The following is a 19,797-nucleotide window of genomic DNA, read 5'->3' as shown; positions in this document are numbered from 1 at the left end:
GGACTAGATGGGCTTTCCTTATATTCTTAATGCTGTCTGCCCTTACCTCCTCCCTTCTCCGTATGCAAAGGGGCAAGAAGCTTACGTTTTCCCTTTTGTTTTGGGGAAAAGAAAAGAAAAGGAAGCTGAAAACTTAGTGAGAGAGCTCAGTTCCCTGCTCTCCTGTAGCTGCAGTCCTGCAACTAAACCCCTCTGCTGTGTGGTCTGTGCACCAGGGAAATGCGGGCGCTTTTCTCTCCCCCCCCCCACCGAAGGCAAAATCCTCCTAACAGCAGACCTGAAAAGCCATTTTTAATGACCTTGGCCAATGCTGCCCCAAAAGGAGTTTCTCAAATGTTTGCTGTGCGTCCAGTCTCCATGGTGAAGTTTTTGCACAGAGAATGCCTTTTCCAGGGTTTGAGGAGGGGAGGGATGGGGAGAGAAAAGGGGAGCGACACACAGCTGGCAACACAGAGCTGAATGCTGTTAATCCTTTCCCTGATTACGAGCCTCGGCTTCGCCTTTGAAGTAGCCCGTTTCCAGCGGCCCGCATTCTCATCAGCTCCCCTCGTTAACTGCTCGGTTTGATGAGCCTCTGAATCTCAAATTATCTCTCTCCCACCTGAGCGGCCTAATTGGCCATTTTCACAGGGATGGCCAGGCAAGAGGGGTTTTTTTCCCCTTTGGGGCAATGGGGAAGGAGATCTCTTTCTGCTAACATCCTTGCCTCCAAACGACATTGTTGTAGCCTCCGTTTGGACAAGGCGAGACCCATTGGCCCGAAAGACCCCCTTCCTTGGGCACCAGTAACTTGGTGCCATCCTGTGCGCGTTCGCACAAACAACCATCGCCAAGTCAGTTGCGGCCTAGAAAGAAAACAAGCATAGGAACAAACAGAGAGCACATGGTATGTGCAGAAGGCCTGGGAACGACCCCTCTCTGAAATCCAGGAGAGATGACGCCACTGTAGATCCACTGTTGAACCCAATTCCCTTGGGAGGAAGAGCAGGATACAAATTTAATATATAAGCAGTACTATTTTTCTAGAAAAAGAGGTGCTGGAACTCACCAGGAATGCCTCCCATAGTTCTCTTATCATAGCAATGGCACCCACCTGAGAAGTGCTGGAACCCCGTATAGAAGTAAACAAATATAATTTGTTTTCCGCCTGGGCAGCCTTCTGGGGCCCACATGCCAGCGGTGGGTGGAGCCAGAGGCAAAAGTGGGTGGAACAATTCCTGTCAATTTCACCTTTGTATGGTAGGCTGATTTCCATTCATATTTGCACACGCCTAAGAACAGCCCTGCTGGGACCAGGCCAGTGGCCCATCTAGGCCAGCATCCTGCTCTCGCAGCGGCAGACCAGATGCCCTTGGGAAGCTCGCGAGTTGGAAATGGGGCACAACAGCACTCTGCCCACCCACACGTGGTAAACCTAGCCATTGCGGCTAGTAGCCATTGATTGGCTTGTTCCACACAGATTTGTCTAAGCCTCTTTGAAAGCTCCTCTCCATCCTCCCATCTAGGGAAGGGTGAGGCATTACAAAAATTCTAGGACAAAATTCCAGCCAGGCAAAGACCCTCAAGGAGAGGGTGCAAAACAGAGACAAGAGAGCCTTGAAGGGTACATCCAGTCCCTGGGCCTGAGGTTCCTCAGACAATCCCGAACTTGTCTGAGGCAGCTCCCCATGTCCCTTGGAGAGTTAAGCTGCATGTACACCATACATTCCCGCAAAGAATCCTGGGAACTGTAGTTTGTTGGGGGGCTGGGAATTGTGGGTCTGTGATAACTACAGTTCCCAAAAGCCTTTGAGGGGAAGCATGTGCTTTAGATGTGTGTGTGCGCAGCTGCAGTCTTGCTCGTTGCGGTTGACCAGGTGAGTGAAAGGTCGGCCATCCTCTGTCTGCAACACAGCTCTCGAAGCAGTTGGGCTGGAGGAACCATTATGCAACGAAAGAAGCCGAGTGTGAGGAGGAGGAGGAGGAGGAGGAGGAGGAGGAGGAGGAGGAGGAGGAGGAATGGCTGCTGCTGACAGAGGATGACCCGTTCAGCAGCCTTGATGTTAGGGTGTCCTCCTCCTCCTCCTCCTTCACCCTTTCCCAGACACTCAGAATAATTTATTTCTGCAGCATTGAGTGGGCTGCTGATTTGAAGGCACCACAGGGTCTGGGGCATGCCCATCTGCTGGTTTTCATCAGCTCACACACTACGTTCTCAGGTAGACACAAACAACATTCTGAAAGCAGAAGGTATTAAACAAAACACTTGTTTATAACTCATGCCACAAGTGGGCCAGTTGAAGGTTTGGAGCAGTAAATCAGGGAGTGTCTGGAATATATCCAGAAGCTGCTGGTGTTATGCAAAAGCCTCAGGATTGCAGAGAAGTGGGAGAGAGTGAGGAAAGAAAGAAAGAAAGAAAGAAAGAAAGAAAGAAAGAAAGAAAGAAAGAAAGAAAGAAAGAAAGAAAGAAAGAAAGAAAGAAAGAGGAGAAGGGCCTTGCATGTAGGAGGTCTCAGGTTCAATTCCTATCGTCTCCAGTTAAGGCTTGAAATGTCCCCTACCTGAAAAAACCTCAGAGAGTCACTGCCAGTCAGTGTGGACAGTACTGAGCTATGTGTGGCACATACTTCCATGTTCCTGTGAAGGGCTGAGGGTCTCAAACAAAGAATCCCTCCCCTGTCCCTGTTGCAGTAGCTGCTGCTTTCTGTACCCACATTGTGAAAATCTCTCGTTCCAGTTGTTACCGTAACTACTTATTGTGATCCATTCATTCTCTTCCTTGCATCCAATGGTACCAGACTCCTTCTACACTTTCAGTAAGCTTAGGTGCTCCCTTTGCAAAGTTGGCATTCTTTCCTAAAGTATAAAGAACTGTTCTTTTGACAGTAGCATAGAGCTACTTCATTCATTCATTACATTTGAATCTTGTCCATCCAACATCTATACCATACATTTAAAGTGGTATGATACCGTTTTTAAGCAGTCATGGCTCCCCACAAAGAATCCTGGGAGATGTAGTTTGCCAAGGGTGCTGAGAGTGGTTTGGAATCCTCTATTGCCCGCTCAGAGCTACAATGTCCAGAGTTCCCAGGGAAGAAGGTTTGATTGTTAAAGCACCTTGGAAATGCTTATTTATTCCCAGCAATCATTATCTTTTAAGCCAACTTAACACGGTGGTATTATAATCAAGTTCAGTTGGTGGTGGTGGTGGGAGGACAGGAACATCTCCCTGTACTAAATGTTAAACCAGCTTCTTCTGTTCCCCTTCTTTGACCCTTTCAGAGAGTCCTTTTGATCTCCTTCCTTTGATCCCTGCAGCAGACAAGTTTCCTATACTCCACTCAGTTCTGTGACCTCAGATGTTGGTAGTCTCATTTTCATCCCTTGTCGCAAATGAACAAGCTCCGTATAGGAGAATGCTTAACAACTTAAGACATACAACGACAAAATGAAGAGGGTGTTTCTTTTTGAGGCAGGGAGGAAGAAGAACAGATTGCAAAGAAACAGGGATCCCTCCCAACCAGCCACCCGTTCTGTTGTTTCCAATTAGCCATTTGGTGTCATAAGAGACCAAAGAGGCTGGTGAATATCCAGATGGGCACCAGCATCCTCTAACTGATTTAGAGGGGGGGTGGGCAGAAATCCTGGTCCTCCACAAGTATGCTGATACCTTCCTCCTGTTTCCCAGTGCCGTGAGCCCTCTAGGGAGGCCAAATGGAAAAGAAGGCAAGGCTCCTGAGCCTTTAGTAGCTGGGTACAAGAAGGGGTTGTTGTTGTTTTTGTTTTTTGAGAGGTGTACTTTGCACAACTAACTCTGCCTGCTGAAATTCCCTTTTCTGCACATCACTAGCTGGACGCCCTACTGTACATCACTCGCTGCTTGAGTTAATAGGAGGGCTGGTGCTCGTTCTAAATTCACTTCCTTCTGCTCTGGGGATTACAGGACTGGGCATTCCTTTCCAGATCGTACCATTCATTCATTGGTAATTTTGTTCGCATAAAGCTTTCCCACAAATGGTCAAAATGGGTTGCAATAAAGAAAAGGGGGAAACACTTCTCAAAATCAGCCATCACAAGTTTCGTGTGTGGCCACTGTCTATTTCCCCACTGAGTGCTCCAGGTCACCGGTGGCAGAGCCAAGACTGGCTGGGAGTCATGCTGTGCCATTCCAACCATATAACACCCTAGCTCTTTATGCAACTATCTATGCATGTGTATTTGAAGGCACAATGTTCTTCGTAAAGGGAGGCCAATGCAGGCTCCTCCCAGGGCACGTAGGCCCTGGCATCTTCGTGGGCACCCTGGTGATGCCAGTTCCAGCAGCTCCCATTCATTTATCTGGGATTCACCTCTGCAATAAGCTTAGTTTTCTGCCTCCCCCACCCCTTCTATATATATATACAGGTGAAACTCGGGAAATTAGAATATCGCCGAAAAGTGCATTTATTTCAGTAATGCAACTTAAAAGGTGAAACCAATATATGAGATAGATCAGGGGTCAGCAAACTTTTTCAGCAGGGGGCCGGTCCACTGTCCCTCAGACCTTGTGGGGGGCCGGACTATATTTTGGAAAAAAATATGAACAAATTCCTATGCCCCACAAATAACCCAGAGATGCATTTTAAATAAAAGGACACACTCTATTCATGTAAAAACATGCTGATTCCTGGACCGCCCGTGGGCTGAATTTAGAAGGCGATTGGGCCACATCCGGCCCCCGGGCCTTAGTTTGGGGACCCCTGAGATAGATGCATGACATGCAAAGCAAGATATGTCAAGCCTATATTTGTTGTAATCATTTTTTGTTAGGCGGGTCAATTATAAATGGAATGTAATTAATGAAATGTAATAGTGATGTTTATTTTTGTATTATTGTAAATTTAAAATAATAATTATTGTAAAATTAAAATAAAAAATAATAAGTTGCATTACTGAAATAAATGCACTTTTCGACGATATTCTAATTTTCTGAGTTTCATCTGTGCATGTATATATATATATATAGAGAGAGAGAGAGAGAGAGAGAGAGAGAGAGAGAGAGAGAGAAAGAGCGCCCATCTTTTCCTTTGCCTTTGCAGCTCCTGCAGAATTTGTGCAGCACCCGCAGTCTATTTCCAGGCCCGTGGGGACCACTGCCATCTTTACCTGCTTGGCACAGGGAGAACCTCCTCCGCAGATAACGTGGCTGAAGAACGGGCAGATTTTAGAACCTACGGACCACATTAAGCTAAAGAATAACAACAGGTAAATCGCTTATGTGTAGATCTTAAGATTCTCTGGGTGGGGGACACCAAGCAGACTGAATGGGTCGGGTCCAGTGTTCTGCGTCTGCTAGTACAAAGGTCCTTGTCCTAGGGAATGGGTGAATCCCTCCTTATTCCAACAGGCTTCTGGGAACTGACTTCTTTTAAAGAAAGGGCTGGTGTGTTTAATTTCCAAGCAAAGGGCCTGCTGCTTTCTCTTTAAGGTTTCCAGACTCAAAAGAGAGCAGGGCAATTAAAGGCACAGAAGTCCTGTCCTCTATTAAGTCTGGCAACCCTAGCCCTTTAATTTAATAGCATTTCACTGTATGGCTGGCAGAATGTATGTTTTCAGTCAATGTCTTCTGTACCTCAGAGGAATCTCCACATGCTTGTAGGCCCAACAGGACCCCGGAGGAGCTTTGGATCATGACAACAATTATTATTATTATTATTTTCTTGAAGCTCCTACACATCTGTTAATATACTTAACACTGTTATATCACGTTAAGGAGATTATATGAACCTACAGGGTTTATCCCTCCAGCTCTGTTATTTCTCTCTGTATTGTTGCCTGTTATTTCCATAGAAACCGAAATCCACTGACCAGTAATTTTCACACTAGGCTCACCCAGGCCTGCTATTTCCATCACACAAATACCACTCTGTACTGCGGCATGAAAATGTGGTTCTTTGGTTTTTCTTTGCTTTCCCTGGCGAGATAAGAGGCCCGGATTCAGAGAAAGTTGGTCACAAGGACACTTATTACCTCAAAGTGCAGGGAAGGGAGGTCAATTTGACCCACAGTTGGGAAGCAAACCATTAAACCCCTGTTGAAAAACGGTTCTGCAGAAACCATTGCCACTCATTGCAGTTTTCAGCATAGATTAATGCAATTTTCCCCAAACTGCTACTCTCCAGGTTTTTTGTACTGCAACACATTGCAGGTACATGCTGCAGAGAAAGAGATGGCAGAAAAAGTTGTTGCCAGTTTATTTCTGGGTCCAAGTCAAGGTGCTCATGCTAGTATTTAAAGCAGGGGTCCTAAAACTTACCCGGCTTCGGGCTGGTTCCTCCGGCGCCGATCACACGGTGGGTCGGAGGGCGGGGAACATGCTCCCATACGCGTGTGCACTCGCTTTTTCTGGCATGGTGCGGCACCGGAAATGGCTTGTGCGCATGTGCAGACGTCATTTCCAGTGCAATTCCGGGTCGGCGTGACACCAGAAATAGCTTGTGCGCGTGCGTATGGGAGCACGTTCCCCTGCTCTCCGGCTCGCGCTTGTGCACAAGCTATTTCTGGCGTCGCGCCGACCCGGAAATGGGCAACTGCACCGCGGCATGCCAGTAAGAGCGAGCGGTAGGGGTTGTCGGGGGCCGCACAATTGGCTCGCGCAGGCCGCATCCGGCCCCGGGGCCATAGTTTGGGAATCCCTGATTTAAAGTAAATGACTCAGGTGTACTCATGGGAGCCAGCGTAACAAGCCCTGCTAGCGCAATGGGACTTCTGCCTTCTCTTCCATGGATGAGCTAGAATTTGAACCCAAGTCTGTCCACTCCTGTTCTTGTCACCTTAACCACTATGCAGCATGACAAAGTTCTGTTTCTTTCAGACAGTGCTGGAGCATGTTGTAGGGCCCCATGTCTATTCAAGAAGAGCGTATAGGTCTCTTGTAACCCCTCCCCCATCCCCACCCCATGGCAAACTGGGAAAACACCCTGGAAAACACCCAGCACTCCTCTGCGGGATTGAGTTGTTGCAATACATAAGCATTACCTTTTCATGGAGGAGCGCCTTAAATATATTTCCAAGAAACACTTTGGTTTTGCAGGATGCAATTTGAAAATGACTGGCATAAGAAAACAGGAGGAGCCTGCTGGATCAGGCCCATCTAGTCCAGCATCCTGTTTTCACAAGTTGTCCAATCCTCTTTTAAAGCCATCCATGTTGGTGGCCACCATTGCCTCCTGTGGGAACAAGCTCCATTGTTTAGCTATGCACGGCCTAAAGAAGGACTTCCTTTTGATTTGTCCAGAATCCTCCAACATTCAGCTTCATTGGATGTCCCCAAGTCTGAGAGCTATGAGAGAGGTTGAGTGTTATGAGAAAGGGAGCAAACCTTTCCTCTATCCACTTTCTCCATACCAAAAGGGCCTATATGAACCAAGTGTTTTTACTAGGATGTGGGTAACGCTATGGTCTAAACCACTGAGCCTCTTGGGCTTGCCGATCGGAAGGTCGGCGGTTCGAATCCCCACGACGGGGAGAGCTTTCATTGCTCTGTCCCAGCTCCTGCCAACCTAGCAGTTTGAAAGCACACCAGTGCAAGTAGATAAATAGGTACCACTGCAGTGGGAAGGTAAATGGCATTTCCATGTGCTCTGGTTTCTGTCACGGTGTTCTATTGCACTAGAAGCAGTTTAGTCCTGCTGGCCACATGACCCGGAAGGCTGTCTGTGGACAAAAGCTGACTCCCTTGGCCTGAAAGCGAGATGAGCGCCACAACCCCATAGTCACCTTTGACTGGACTTAACCATCCAGGGGTCCTTTACCTTTACCGCCCCCCCCTTTTTACTGGGATAAGTTTCCTACAACCGATACATCCATGTTCTTGGTAATTCCCAAACCCAGGATGCCGAGAAGTCCTTTAAAACTATTTTTAAGGTGCTGGATGTTATTGGAAAGGAGGAGTTGCAGAAAGGAAGCCAGGTTTCCTGAGATGCTTTCCTCATCCTTTCTCTCCCCCTCTCTCAATCTCTCTCTCCCTCTTCCCCAAATCCCTTTGTTTCATGCTTGTGTGCATGACTAAACGGTATAGCCCAGTTCGTTCCAAGCAGAATCAGTTTGCATAGTGGCCTTCGGATGTGCACTTGGGGGGCGGGGATATTTGTCTCTGTAATGATGGGATCTCTTATCTTGCAGTTAATGAGTCCAGCTAAACTGCCGCCTGAGTCTCTTAATTAGATTACATGCTTTCCCCTACTGAAAATTTCATTGGATTAAAACTCATCATATAGTAATAAAAAGACTGAATGCCCCTGAAGGATTTTCCTTTTGTTGTTGTTGATGATTAGAAGAGGGCAGGGGCAATGAAAGAGCAAAGAAAAGAGCAATGAAAATTGGGGGGAAGTAATCTACCCCAGGTTGAACTGTTTACTAATTAATTGGCAGTATTATCTAAATGATCTCCTCACTTGCTGGATAACACATAGAAGAAGAGAAAGCTAAATGAAAAGTGTTGGGTCACAAGCAATGGCTTTCCTTTTCCATGGACGCTTCCCAAAATTCTAACTGGAGCTATCCCCATAGTTACTGTAAGAACATAAGGGTCACAAGCAATGGCTTTCCTTTTCCATGGACGCTTCCCAAAATTCTAACTGGAGCTATCCCCATAGTTACTGTAAGAACATAAGGAGAGCCTACATGAAGAACATATTGTAAGCCCACCCAGTCATAGAATCGTAGAGTTGGAAGAGACCACAAGGGCCATCCAGTCCAACCCCCTGCCAAGCAGGAAACACCATCAAAGCATTCTTGACATATGCCTGTCAATCCTCTGCTTAAAGACCTCCAAAGAAGGAGACTCTACCGCACTTCTTGGCAGCAAATTCCACTGTTGAACAGCTCTTACTGAATCCTTTTCTCACAATGGCCAACCAGATGCCCCAATAGGAAACCCACAACCAGAACTCTGAGCGCAACAGTGCTCTCATGTGAGCCAGGAAGCTTCCAGCTTCTATATAATTCTGAGCATCATTTCACTCCCAAACTCCAGTCTTCCTGACCTGGGGGAAAGGGAGGGTTTCTGCATGAGAGAAAGAACAGGGAAACCTGCAGACTTCCAACTGGAGTTGGCCTCCAGACAGCAAGCCCATTGACCAGGTATGAGGGGGAAAGGTGTTTTTTTTTTTTGGACAAGAGGTTCAGAGCAACCTTCTGCAATGTGTTAACCTGCCACTCCCACCAGCTTCACCCAGCATAGCCATGAGCTTGTATGGGATGTGAGGTGAGAAAATGTAACAGAGTGAAGGTGTATTGCTTTCCTTTGGCCTGCTCTGTGCACATCAAGGGCTGTGTGTCTGCTTGGAGCAGTGGTGGTGAGTCATCGGCAGGGAAGAAATAAATTATCTTAAAGGGTCTATATCGCCAAGATGCATTCACCACAACGGCATGTAGCAGAGGCCAACCATCTCGATGCACAAGCTCCTGATATTGATTTTGTGTGTGTGTTTGCTTGTATTTACAAAATGGTAATTAAGTGGGCATTATTTATTAATTCTGCCAAAAAGCAACGCTGAGCCCTGGCCAAGAACTTGCTCTCCTCTATAAACTTGCATCTTATGAACAAGTCTTCCCCATCCCCCCCTCTCCCCTATTAACTCTCTGCTTCCCCAGTCATCATAATGTTCACTGGTGGCTTCTTGAATGTCTTTCTTTGAGATCACTCAGCACCAGAGGCAACACACCTGATGGAAGTTGTCATCCATCAACACCTGGAGGACACTGCATTATCTCTTGCTGCTTTAGCCATGCTGGTCCATAATGCTGTAGTCAAAGGGTGGGCAGCTGCTAGCCTTCCAGATATTACTGGAGCCAAAATGCCTTCAGTCACAGCCAGCTTGGCCAGTGGACAGCAATGATGGAATTGAGCAACCCCTGGAGGACACCAAGCTGGTTCCCTTAACTTTAGGTGGAAAAGGGTGCAAAGGGTCATCTAGTCCAACCCCTTGCAACGCAAGAGTAGGACTAGTATTGGGTACAACCTATGGCATTGTGGCTCTGCCAGGCATTGCAATGAACTTTTCCTAGGGGGACTTCAGCCATACAAATCTTCTTCTTCTTTTTATGCCATTGCTTGCCATAACCAGTGAAGGATTCCTTATATGCATCGTCACCCTCAGATCCTGTAAGGTCAATTGATAATAATAATAATAATAATAATAATAATAATAATAATAATAATAATAGCTTTGGTTTTCCATGACAGAAGAAGAAGTAACAGGATCCAGCTTCCTCAGAATCTTTTGCTTTTGCTTTTTACAGTGGGCAAGTTTCTAGCTCTTCTGGTTGCAAAAAGAGACTTGGAAAAACATGGCAAGTATTCAGGGAGAGGAGCTGGATAGGATTTCCTGGGGGTGGGGTGGCTGTGGGGCCTCAGTGCCCTCCGCAGCTCCCGCCCTCTTTCCATGACAAGCAAAACTAGAATAAATTATGCAAAGTAGGAAAGGTGGCATAGTTATGCAAAATCTGGGGATCGTGCTGATTTGCAAGATTTGCATAATATATGCATGTTGCAGAAGCCAGCTTTCCCTGAAGGGATAGGATTTCTTTTCTTTTTTCTTTTCATGCAGCGTACACGCAGCCCCATCTTCAACCCGCCAGGCTGCCCTTTCAGCATGAAACTTGGCTCGCTAGCATGAGCCAGTTGGACCACACCTTCTGGGGCACCCTTCCTCTCTGTCCATGGCCCCCTGCATTTTTCACAACTTGGCAGGTGGGCCTGTTTGCTCCCTCGGGTGTGCTGAACCCGTGTCGTCCTGGTTCAGCATTGCATTCTTGCCTTGGCTTCCTCTCCCTTGCGGTGCCTCCGAAAGTTCATCTCTGGTCCGCTGACCTTTGATGAGATCAGTCATCTTGATTGCCTGCAGGCTGAAGCGACAGCTTGTGAATAGGGCTCTCTTTGAATGGCTGAAGACACCCGTTCTCTCTCCCCCTCGCCCCTCTCCATTCTCTCTCTTGGGGCTGCGGGCCCCCACCTTCGTGGAGCCAAGTGTGAATCTCCAAAAGCCTCCTCTCCCTCTTTGCTCCCTGCCTGACAGAGTCATTGTGCAAAGGTTTGATTGACATCACTGCGGCTCCCTGAATGTGTCTTTAGTATAGGCAGGCTGTGAATGCCACTACCTGCCTGGCTCTTCGAGAGAGCAGATGTCCCAGAGTGATGGGCTTTGCTTCAAAGGGGAGCAATTACTCATTTTGGATAGCTCTAGCAAAGGGAATCTCCCTCTCCTCTGTGTGAAAAATGCATCAACCAGCATCAAGCCTTCCTTTCCTCCCTGGCCCAGATGGAGGAGGCAGTAGCTGGTTCTTCCACAGAGCAACAGGGCTGGTGGGGGCATGGCTTGTGAAGAGCCACGAGGGCCTGATAGAAAGATATGGAGGGCCACATTTGGACACTGGATCAGAGTTTCCTCACCACTCACTTATGGGTTTCTTGGTACTCGAAATTGGACACCCAAAGCGGTTTTGAAGCATCTTTCAGAGAGTCTTGTGGCTTCAGATTGTGCAATTGCTTGACTTTCAGCTCTTCCGTGCTCTCCTCTGCTTCTATTTCTTCATAATGTGTGAAGCTGCTTTTTAAGCAGCAACAACATTTCCTTTGTTTGGAGGGGGGGTGACAGCTGACAATGACAGAGGAGGCTGCCCCCCCCCCGACAGCCTCAGGGCACCTCTTTGCTCTATCATGTCTGTCACACCTAGCAACCCCCCCACCCCACCCCAAACATGAAGGCTGGTCGTCTTTACATGGAGACAGTTTCACACACACGCCAGATGGTGCCTGAGCATAAATTAGAACCTGACTGATTTGCAAAAAAGCTTGGCGTAATGTCTGTGATTCCATCCCCTCCCCCTTAGGCCTTCTGCACCTCCCCACAAAAGAGAATTAACATTTGTTGTTGAAGTGGGGGAGGGGAGTGGCCCCCACATGGAAATGGCAAATTTCTTGCAGTGCTTCTTGTGTCTGGGAAGCCCTTTAGGGGGCGCCCTTGGGATGAAAGTGATACCCTGCTTTCCCCCCTCTTTTTTGGAGCCCTGCCGCCTGCCCGTCTCTTCCAAACGCTCATATTATTCGTGCCTGTTCTGCCGCAGCTTGGAATTTTACAAGTGCCACACAGTGTTTGTTCCACATTTGTGAGGATTTGGTCTCCTAGTGTTGCAGGATTTGAACGGAAACTTACAGTGGAGCTGGTGGCGCATTTCTGTTACGCAGCCCCCTGAAACCTGCTTATGGTTTGTGCAACCATGTTCCACAGGCACAAAACATTTTCCTAGCGGAACAAGGATTCTCCCAAGTGACTTTAGCTTAGAGCTGTGTTGGATACGGCCCCGCTGTGGTTTCCAACTCTCCAGAGCAGGTTTTTGAGGGTCAAAAGGAATGCAGGGAGGAAGAGAGATAAATGAAAATTCCCACTCCCGTTCTGAAGTAGCATCCCATGAGCAGAACTCTGCTCACAGGACACTCTCACCAGTGGAAGCTGAGTTAGGGTACAAGCTGAAGTTGGGAGCCTCTCCATATACAACCCCCCCCAAGACCTCTCCATCTGCCACTCACAACTGTCTCTAGGCTGCACCCCTTGGCAGCCCTGCCCCATCCCCTCGAGGGCTTTTGGTGACATCTGTGCATTTAAAGGTGAACCTACCTAACTCCCACTTCTCCAAACAATATGCAGACCAAAACATAGCCATACTCTGACTTTTGGAGTGATGTTCTCTTGCCAAGTAATGTGCACAAAAATCGCACCTGAATTCTAAGGTAAAATGAAAAAACATGCATATATTAGTGAAAATAATATTCAGAAATGAATTACATTTGGAGGAAGTTATGTTGCCAAAATATGTATTTTAGGAGAACGTCTCACTAAAATGCTGATGGATTTTCATGCGGATATATATATATATATATATATATATATATATATATATATATGCAAACTGATATGAACATGCGGAGAACTGAATGTAAGATTAGAGAAACTGAAATTGACAGATTCCACCATCCCTCCATCTGTCCCTGAGTGAAGAAGAGGCTTAGGGACCTCCTGTCCCCAACCTCATCCCTCAGCCTCTGATGACCTTTCTTTCCTTCTTGTCTTCTTGGCAACTTAATCAGATATGTTGAGTCTGTGGCAACGGGGAGAGCTTATGGCCAGTCCACCGAAATCACCCCCATCAGCAAAACCTCTTGCTAATGTTTCCAAGGAAACATGGACTCTTGGCACATGGGAGTGGGGGGTAGAATACGCATCTGTTCAATGGTCATTGCGGTTCTGGGCATTTGCAGAGCAGGAGAGAATGGACCAGCAGGCAGAAAGGTCCAAATTTTGGCCCCAGTGACAAGGAAGCATTTGTGGGGACAAATTGCCTCTTTTCATCCTACAGTGTGTAGCCGGGAAATGGCTGCAAAGGGGCATGTGCAGAAATGGGAGAACATCTGCTTGGCATGCAGAAGGTGCCAGGTTCAATTCCTAGCATCCCCAGGTCGGGCTGGGGAAGAGTTATTTGCCCAAAACCCTGGGGAGCTGCTGCCAGTCAGTGTAGACCATACTGAGCCAGATGTTCTGAGGGTCTGACTCGGTATAAGGCAGCTTCCCCTGTTGGATAGCTCAGTTCATAGAGCATGAGACCCTTCATTTCAGGGTCATGGGTTCGAGGCCCACATTGAGCAAAAAGGTTCCTGCATTGCAGGGGGTTGGGCTAGATGACCCACGAGGTCCCTTCCAACTCTACAATTTTGTGATTCTATGATTCTAAGTATGCTCATTTTAATCCAGTAGCAATTACGCTGTGACGTGAGTAGATTGAGCAAATTTAAATGTGCAGCTTTCCTTGAGCTGCCACACTGGGGTCTAAGCAAGCTCAGCAAGATTTAATTCTAGCTTCAGAAGTTGCCTGCTCCTTGCAACCAGAATATAGGGAACAACACGGTGTGGATAAAGGGGCTTGGAGACCTTAGGGAGATCAAGCATTGGAAGGTCACTTGTGATTTCTTGCAAAGCGTTTGATCACAGTCGTTCGAACCTCTTTGTTCTGAGCCTGATTTTTCCAAAGGAAGCATGTCAGAGCTTGCAAAAAGCAGAGCAATTGTTGACTGGACCACTCTTCTTGTGCCTGAAAGTGGACTGTCGTTGGAAAATGTGCTTTTAAACAGGCAGTGACTGGCAAGGAGGGCATAGTCTTCTTCAGGCTTTCATCAATAGGCAAGTGTGGCGCTGATTGTGTGGCAATGTCCCTCCCTCCCCAGAAATAATGAACAAGACACAGTGAAGTAAGTTTAAGTGGGTGAAAATGCCACAACTTTATTGGTTAAGGATGTTGAGTGGTATTGGCTTAGGCATTGGACCCTAACCGACTATATCCGACTGTAACCCGTGTGTTACAGTCTGGGAGAAATTAACCACCAGAAAGGAGCCCAGTGATATGCATCTACTGAGACACCTCCTGTGGCCACCGTTGGGGGGTGCCATAAGGCCCTGACCTCCGTAGGCCCAGGACAAAGCTACCGCCCCCGGAACCCCTTTAACGGGATTAAATCTCCAATTTCGGGCAGAGGATGACGTAATCTGCCCCCCATTCTTTATTTATGCAAATTTCCAATGCCTAACCGCCAAACCAAGTTGTGAGGAAATGCTATGAGGTAGGTGAAAAAACCAGATTGGCTAATCCAAGTGGAAAAAGTCCTACCCGGCCCCACGGCCAACCGAGGCGACCGACTGACTCCATAGCAGCGTCGGCCTAAACCTGCCTAACCAGAGGGTGGGTGGATGGGTGATCCGATCGCTCAAGGTGCCGGGCGAAGGAGAGGCAGACTTCCCGCCTCCAGCCTGATTTAAACACGGGGGAAGCCCCGCCCGGCTGGCCCTATTGGTCAGCCGGGGAATGACCGAGGCGGGAACCCCCCTTCTCGCGAGAGGGCTGAACTCTCAGCCCCCTCGCAAGGGTCGAGACGGGCCACGCCCACAACACCACCTCCGTAAAATGCGGAAGTGGTTCTTTTATGAAGCTTGGTTTAATTATTCCTCCCACTGGAATGGAAGCAGTTGCAAAGCAGGCAGTTCCCTTCAGCCATCTCAGGTAATGGAGTGTTTGAGAACACGAGTGATGAGCTGAAAGCCTCCACTCCCAACCTCAGGCCAGCCATGAACCTGCCTCAGTGGCTCCCCTAATCACTGGACTCTCTCCACTCCTGTCTCTAGACTTCAATGCAAAGGTTCCCAATTAGCTACGTACTTTGAACCCCCTGTTTTTCAAAAGCCAAGCCAATGACTCCTCTGCTTTTGAAAGTTTTGATATCTCTATGGTAGTTTCTATTATGTGAATAGTGCCACAGGACACCCCCCCCCTCCCAGGTGGGTTACATGGACCCCAATGGGGAACCCCGGTACAGCAGGGGGAGAGAATCTGTGGGCCTCCAGATGTTGCTGTTCTCCATCTCCCATCCTCTCAAGCCATTGGCCATGCTGGCTGCTGAGGCTGGTGTGAGCTAGGATCCAATACTGAAGAATGATGTGAGCTGGAAGCAATATATTGGAGAGTCTGGTGTTCTTCCCCTTGCTGTAAAGGTTGTTGAGGCAATGTACGTGAGGTGTTTTGCACACTTAGGAACACAAAGGAAAGCCATGCGTGCCACTTTGAGCACCTTGGAGGAAAAGTGGGATACAAATGTAATACTATAATCATGATTTTTAAATGGGGGGGATGTGTGGGCCTACTTGCATCAATGCACTTGTGATGCACCATCTGAGTTGGCTGTATATGTACACCCCGCCATCCCCACCCCCCAGCTTCCCCTTCCCACCCCATGCACCTACTGAGCTTGCTTTTCTTGACCTTTTGGGTTTCTCTTCATTCAAATCCAGGATTGCGATGCAGCAGTACAAATCCTCCAACAGGGGCTGTGTGACGACAGCCTTGCATTTCTATGTATATAGGAAGAGATGCCTGGTGTAGATGTCATGGTGTCTCTCTGTACACATGTACTGCGCTGTAGGCACATCCACCAGGTGCAAAACACAATTGTATGAATGGGCACTTACCTATTTTTCCCTCTGGGAATTTGCCCTTTCCCCTTGCGATTTTAAATACTTGCGGCTATAGTCTCTTTAATGCAAGGCAGAGCTGAGCTGTGTGATTATCAGACCTGGATAATGCCGCCACCAATATCACTTCCTCATCCCCCCCCCCCCGGCCTTTAACATAATCCATATGGTACTTCCCGACTGGGTTGCGGGTTTCCATCCCAGGCAACAATCCTCTACATTTTCTCCTGTCCTGCCAGAGCCAAAAGTGGGAGGACCTGTAGTGAAATTCCCACTAAGCGGCCTTAGCCTTTCATTACATCCTCTTCAGACACATCAGGATTAACCTAGATATGGCTGGCCAAGGGAGGGAGGGAGAAAGGGCTGGGGGATTTCTAGGTTCGTTGCTGGAAAGCGCTAATCCCGATGGCCTTCCTGGGTTTCCCCACAGCACGCTGACGATCTACAGCATCGGCCAAGCGGACGAGGCCATATACCAGTGCATTGCGGAGAACAGTGCTGGCTCCACCCAAGCCAGTGCCAGGCTGACGGTGCTGTGGGCCGACGGGCTTCCTGGCCCGCCCCAGAAGGTGAGAGCCACGACCGTCTCTGCCACCACCATCCAAGTGCTGTGGAGTGAGCCGCTGCAGAACACCAAGGAGATCATTGGCTACGTCCTACACATCAGGAGAGCAGCAGGTGAGGTGGCAACAGTCCATTGGGCATTGATACTAGCGCTGTGCTGAAAAATTCTTCCGCAATGCCCTGTCGTGGCAGGGGTGGTGGTGAGGGGGCAGGGAGCTGTATAGTGCCACCACAGGCCCAACCTAAGTGGGTTGTTCAGTGTAAGAGGGTTGGTGATCACCGCCAATGAGGAATTATAGGCAGGAGTGGTGGCGATGAGCTCAGAAGTGGCTGCCGGGCTTGTTCTTTCAGTCTTTAGGGTAAAGGTGGTCTCTCTGGCACTGGGCACCTGTGTAGTTTGGGGGCCTATGAGGGCTATCCTGATTGGTGAAAAGTGTGAGGCTCAGCTTTCAGAGTTACTGCTCTCTTGTAGGCCACACTTTCCACCTACGGTAACTGTAGGGACCTCCAGGTTGGAACAATGGGCAAACAGATGCTCTTTGGAATTGCTCCTCCTTGGAAGCTGCCAATTGCCTTCAAAAATTGTCAAAGGGGAAGTAAAATGTCAGTGAAATTCTCACGGGGCAGGATGCAGGGCTGTGGTTTAGTTTAATATTTGCATGTCTCTTTTCCAACAACAATATTGAGCTCAATGCAGCTCACAGTTTTAGCAATAGTGTTAAAAATGCGAAGTAATCGTTCAGAGTGTGGGACTGTGAACTGGGAGAGCAGGGTTCAAATCTCCACTCGTCTATTAAGCTCACTGCGTGACCTTGGGCCAGTCACTGCCTCTCAGCCAAACCTACCTCACAGGGTTGTTGTGGGGCATGGATGAGGAGGGGCAGAACCATGCATGCCACCGCGAGCTACTTGGAGAAAAAGTTGTAAATGCAATAATTATAATAAATAAACAAATAATCAATATAATCATACTGGGTTGTAGCCAGTGCCAGCCGTCCTCAGAGTGGACCCATTAAATCCCCACAGCAACACTATGAAATAGGTTAGGCCCAGGAGTTGGGTGACTGGTTTAAGGTCACCCATTTACGTTTCAGGGGCGGGTGTGCATTGTTTTATTTATTACATTTATATCCTGCCTTTCCCCCAAAGAGGTAGGACAAATGGTTCTCCTCCTCCTCCTCTTCCCCCTCCTCCCAATAACCCTGTGAAGTAGGGTGGGTTTGCAAGTGACTGATTGACCCAGGGTTCATGGCTGAGTGAGGATTCGACTCCCGATCTCCCAGGTCCTACTCTGACACTCTAATAACCACTGAACACTGGCTCTCCTGTGCCTATCTTATTTTTATCACGCTGGCATCATTTGTAAGCTGACATTGCGAAGGGTGGGAAGTGGGGGGGGGGGGAGAGAGAGAAAGGAAATAAAGTAAGTAAATAAATAAATACCCATGATTGTAGTGTAGACATGCCCTGACATCTAGTGGCGAGGTCCAGCACCCCACAGCCTGTGACACAGTGACTCCCTCCAAGCAGAAGACAACAGTCCAGCATTCTGGGAGCTCAGATGGAGACTTTCCCTCCACGACAAGCTTCCCAGATCTTGAGATTCACCACAGGCCCTGGCAAGAGGTGACCTTCCTGGATCGCTTGTCTCCTGGGAAGAGACTAGGTCTGTGGCTTGGAACCGCCAGGATGCCTTGTTTGGTGACGCAGGAAGCAAGGGAGCAAGCAGAGCCAAGCTCTTGATGGTGAACAGAGTGGCATCCGGCACACCTCTGCCATCGTGCCACATCCTGGGACTGGCAAGCTACGACTGGAACATGGCCTCACTCTCTGTAGCTAGATTTTTGAGAGCTGCAAACAGTGCCAGATGGAGAGGAGAGTTCTCTTATGCTCGGGATCTGGGTGGCTGGATGGCAGGAGGAAATCCAGACGGATTTCAGAGATGTCAAAAAGGCAGTCTGCCCTGAAGGAAAGTCGCTGGGAATCACAAGTCTTGCTTTCCCAATATCTGAAATAGAAACCATGCTTGCTTTGATCAGTGGATAGAATAAGAGTCTTGCGACCTATGAACAGATTGCTTTTAGAAGCTGATCGTGCTTTATTGACAGCTGCACAAATTATTGTAGCTAGGTAGGAAGTGGAAGGGGCAAGCAGAATATAAAATGGAAGAATGGTATAAAGAGGTGTGGGGTATAGCTATTAATGATAAATTAACATGTGCCATTAAGGTAAGATGGGGAATGTGCAGGAGAAATGATTTTGAGGAGATGTGGAGGGTGTTTGTAGAATATGTACTGTTAAAATGGAAAGGGGTCAAACCATCGCAAGAGGTGTTGAAATTTTGGGAGGTTGGATAGTTACAATGGAACAGTCTTGGTGGTGGGGTGCACATTCTTATTCTTATTTATTTATAATTATTACTTTGTCAAAATAAAAGAAGAAGCTGATCGTGCATGGCTAATTTATCATGATATTTGTAATGCATTTATAAAAATTATAGAGGCGTGTTAATGATTGTATACGCTTTGTAATAATAACATTACTTATATATCGGATTGTATTCCAGTTCCAAGCACATTTTCATTTCTTTCACTTTATTTGCCCACTGAAATTCTTCAATAAAATATAAGTATAGACAAAAGTCTTGCTTCCTGGCTTCCCAGAGACATCTGTGAGAACAGGATGCTGATCTAGATTCTGCTCGGCCTGATCCTGCAGGCTCCGCTTATGTTCTTACGCCTTCCCCTTGCATTTCAGACCCTGTGGAGATGGAGTACCAGGAAGCTGTCAGCAAAAATACATTCCAGCAGCTTGTGACTGACTTGGAGCCCTCCATGAGCTACAGCTTCTACATAAAGGCTTATACCTCTCGGGGGGCAAGCAAGGCCTCTGACGTCGTGGTGGTGAGCACGCTAGGAGAAGGTAAGGATGGATAAAAGGGCCGAAGAGAAATGGAAGTTCAAGCTCATCATCCTGCTAGGCTGTAGGAGGGAACGCAGATCAGTGGCAGAGGACCCAATTTGCATATGGAAGGTCCCAGGTCCAATCCGAGACACCTCTCGATAAAAACCCCTTAGGAGCAAGACCAGGAACCCGCCCCCCCCCTGCCTGAGCTCTCAGGGATCTCCTGCATGTCAGAGCAGACAGCATTTAGCAAGATGGGTCTATGGCAGGCATCCCCAAACTGCGGCCCTCCAG

The 19,797-nt window shown here is 47.9% G+C and overlaps 1 protein-coding gene across 1 annotated transcript in view; it reads left to right on the top strand.

Annotated features, from left to right (window-relative positions):
* IGDCC3 (immunoglobulin superfamily DCC subclass member 3) overlaps positions 1–19,797 on the top strand; it is a 108,109-nt gene that overhangs the window by 80,139 nt on the left and 8,173 nt on the right. The window contains exons 10-12 of the mRNA XM_088657250.1: positions 5,059–5,224; positions 16,466–16,713; positions 19,357–19,521. Of these exons, the coding sequence (XP_088513376.1) occupies positions 5,059–5,224; positions 16,466–16,713; positions 19,357–19,521 (579 nt within the window). The remainder of the gene's footprint in view (positions 1–5,058; positions 5,225–16,465; positions 16,714–19,356; positions 19,522–19,797) is intronic.

The sequence above is a fragment of the Zootoca vivipara genome, chromosome 13 (genome assembly GCF_965207765.1).
Source record: "Zootoca vivipara chromosome 13, rZooViv2.hap1.1, whole genome shotgun sequence".
NCBI lineage: Eukaryota > Metazoa > Chordata > Lepidosauria > Squamata > Lacertidae > Zootoca > Zootoca vivipara.
Note: the sequence above shows the minus strand (reverse complement) of the source record. Positions and strands in the feature narration are given on the sequence as shown.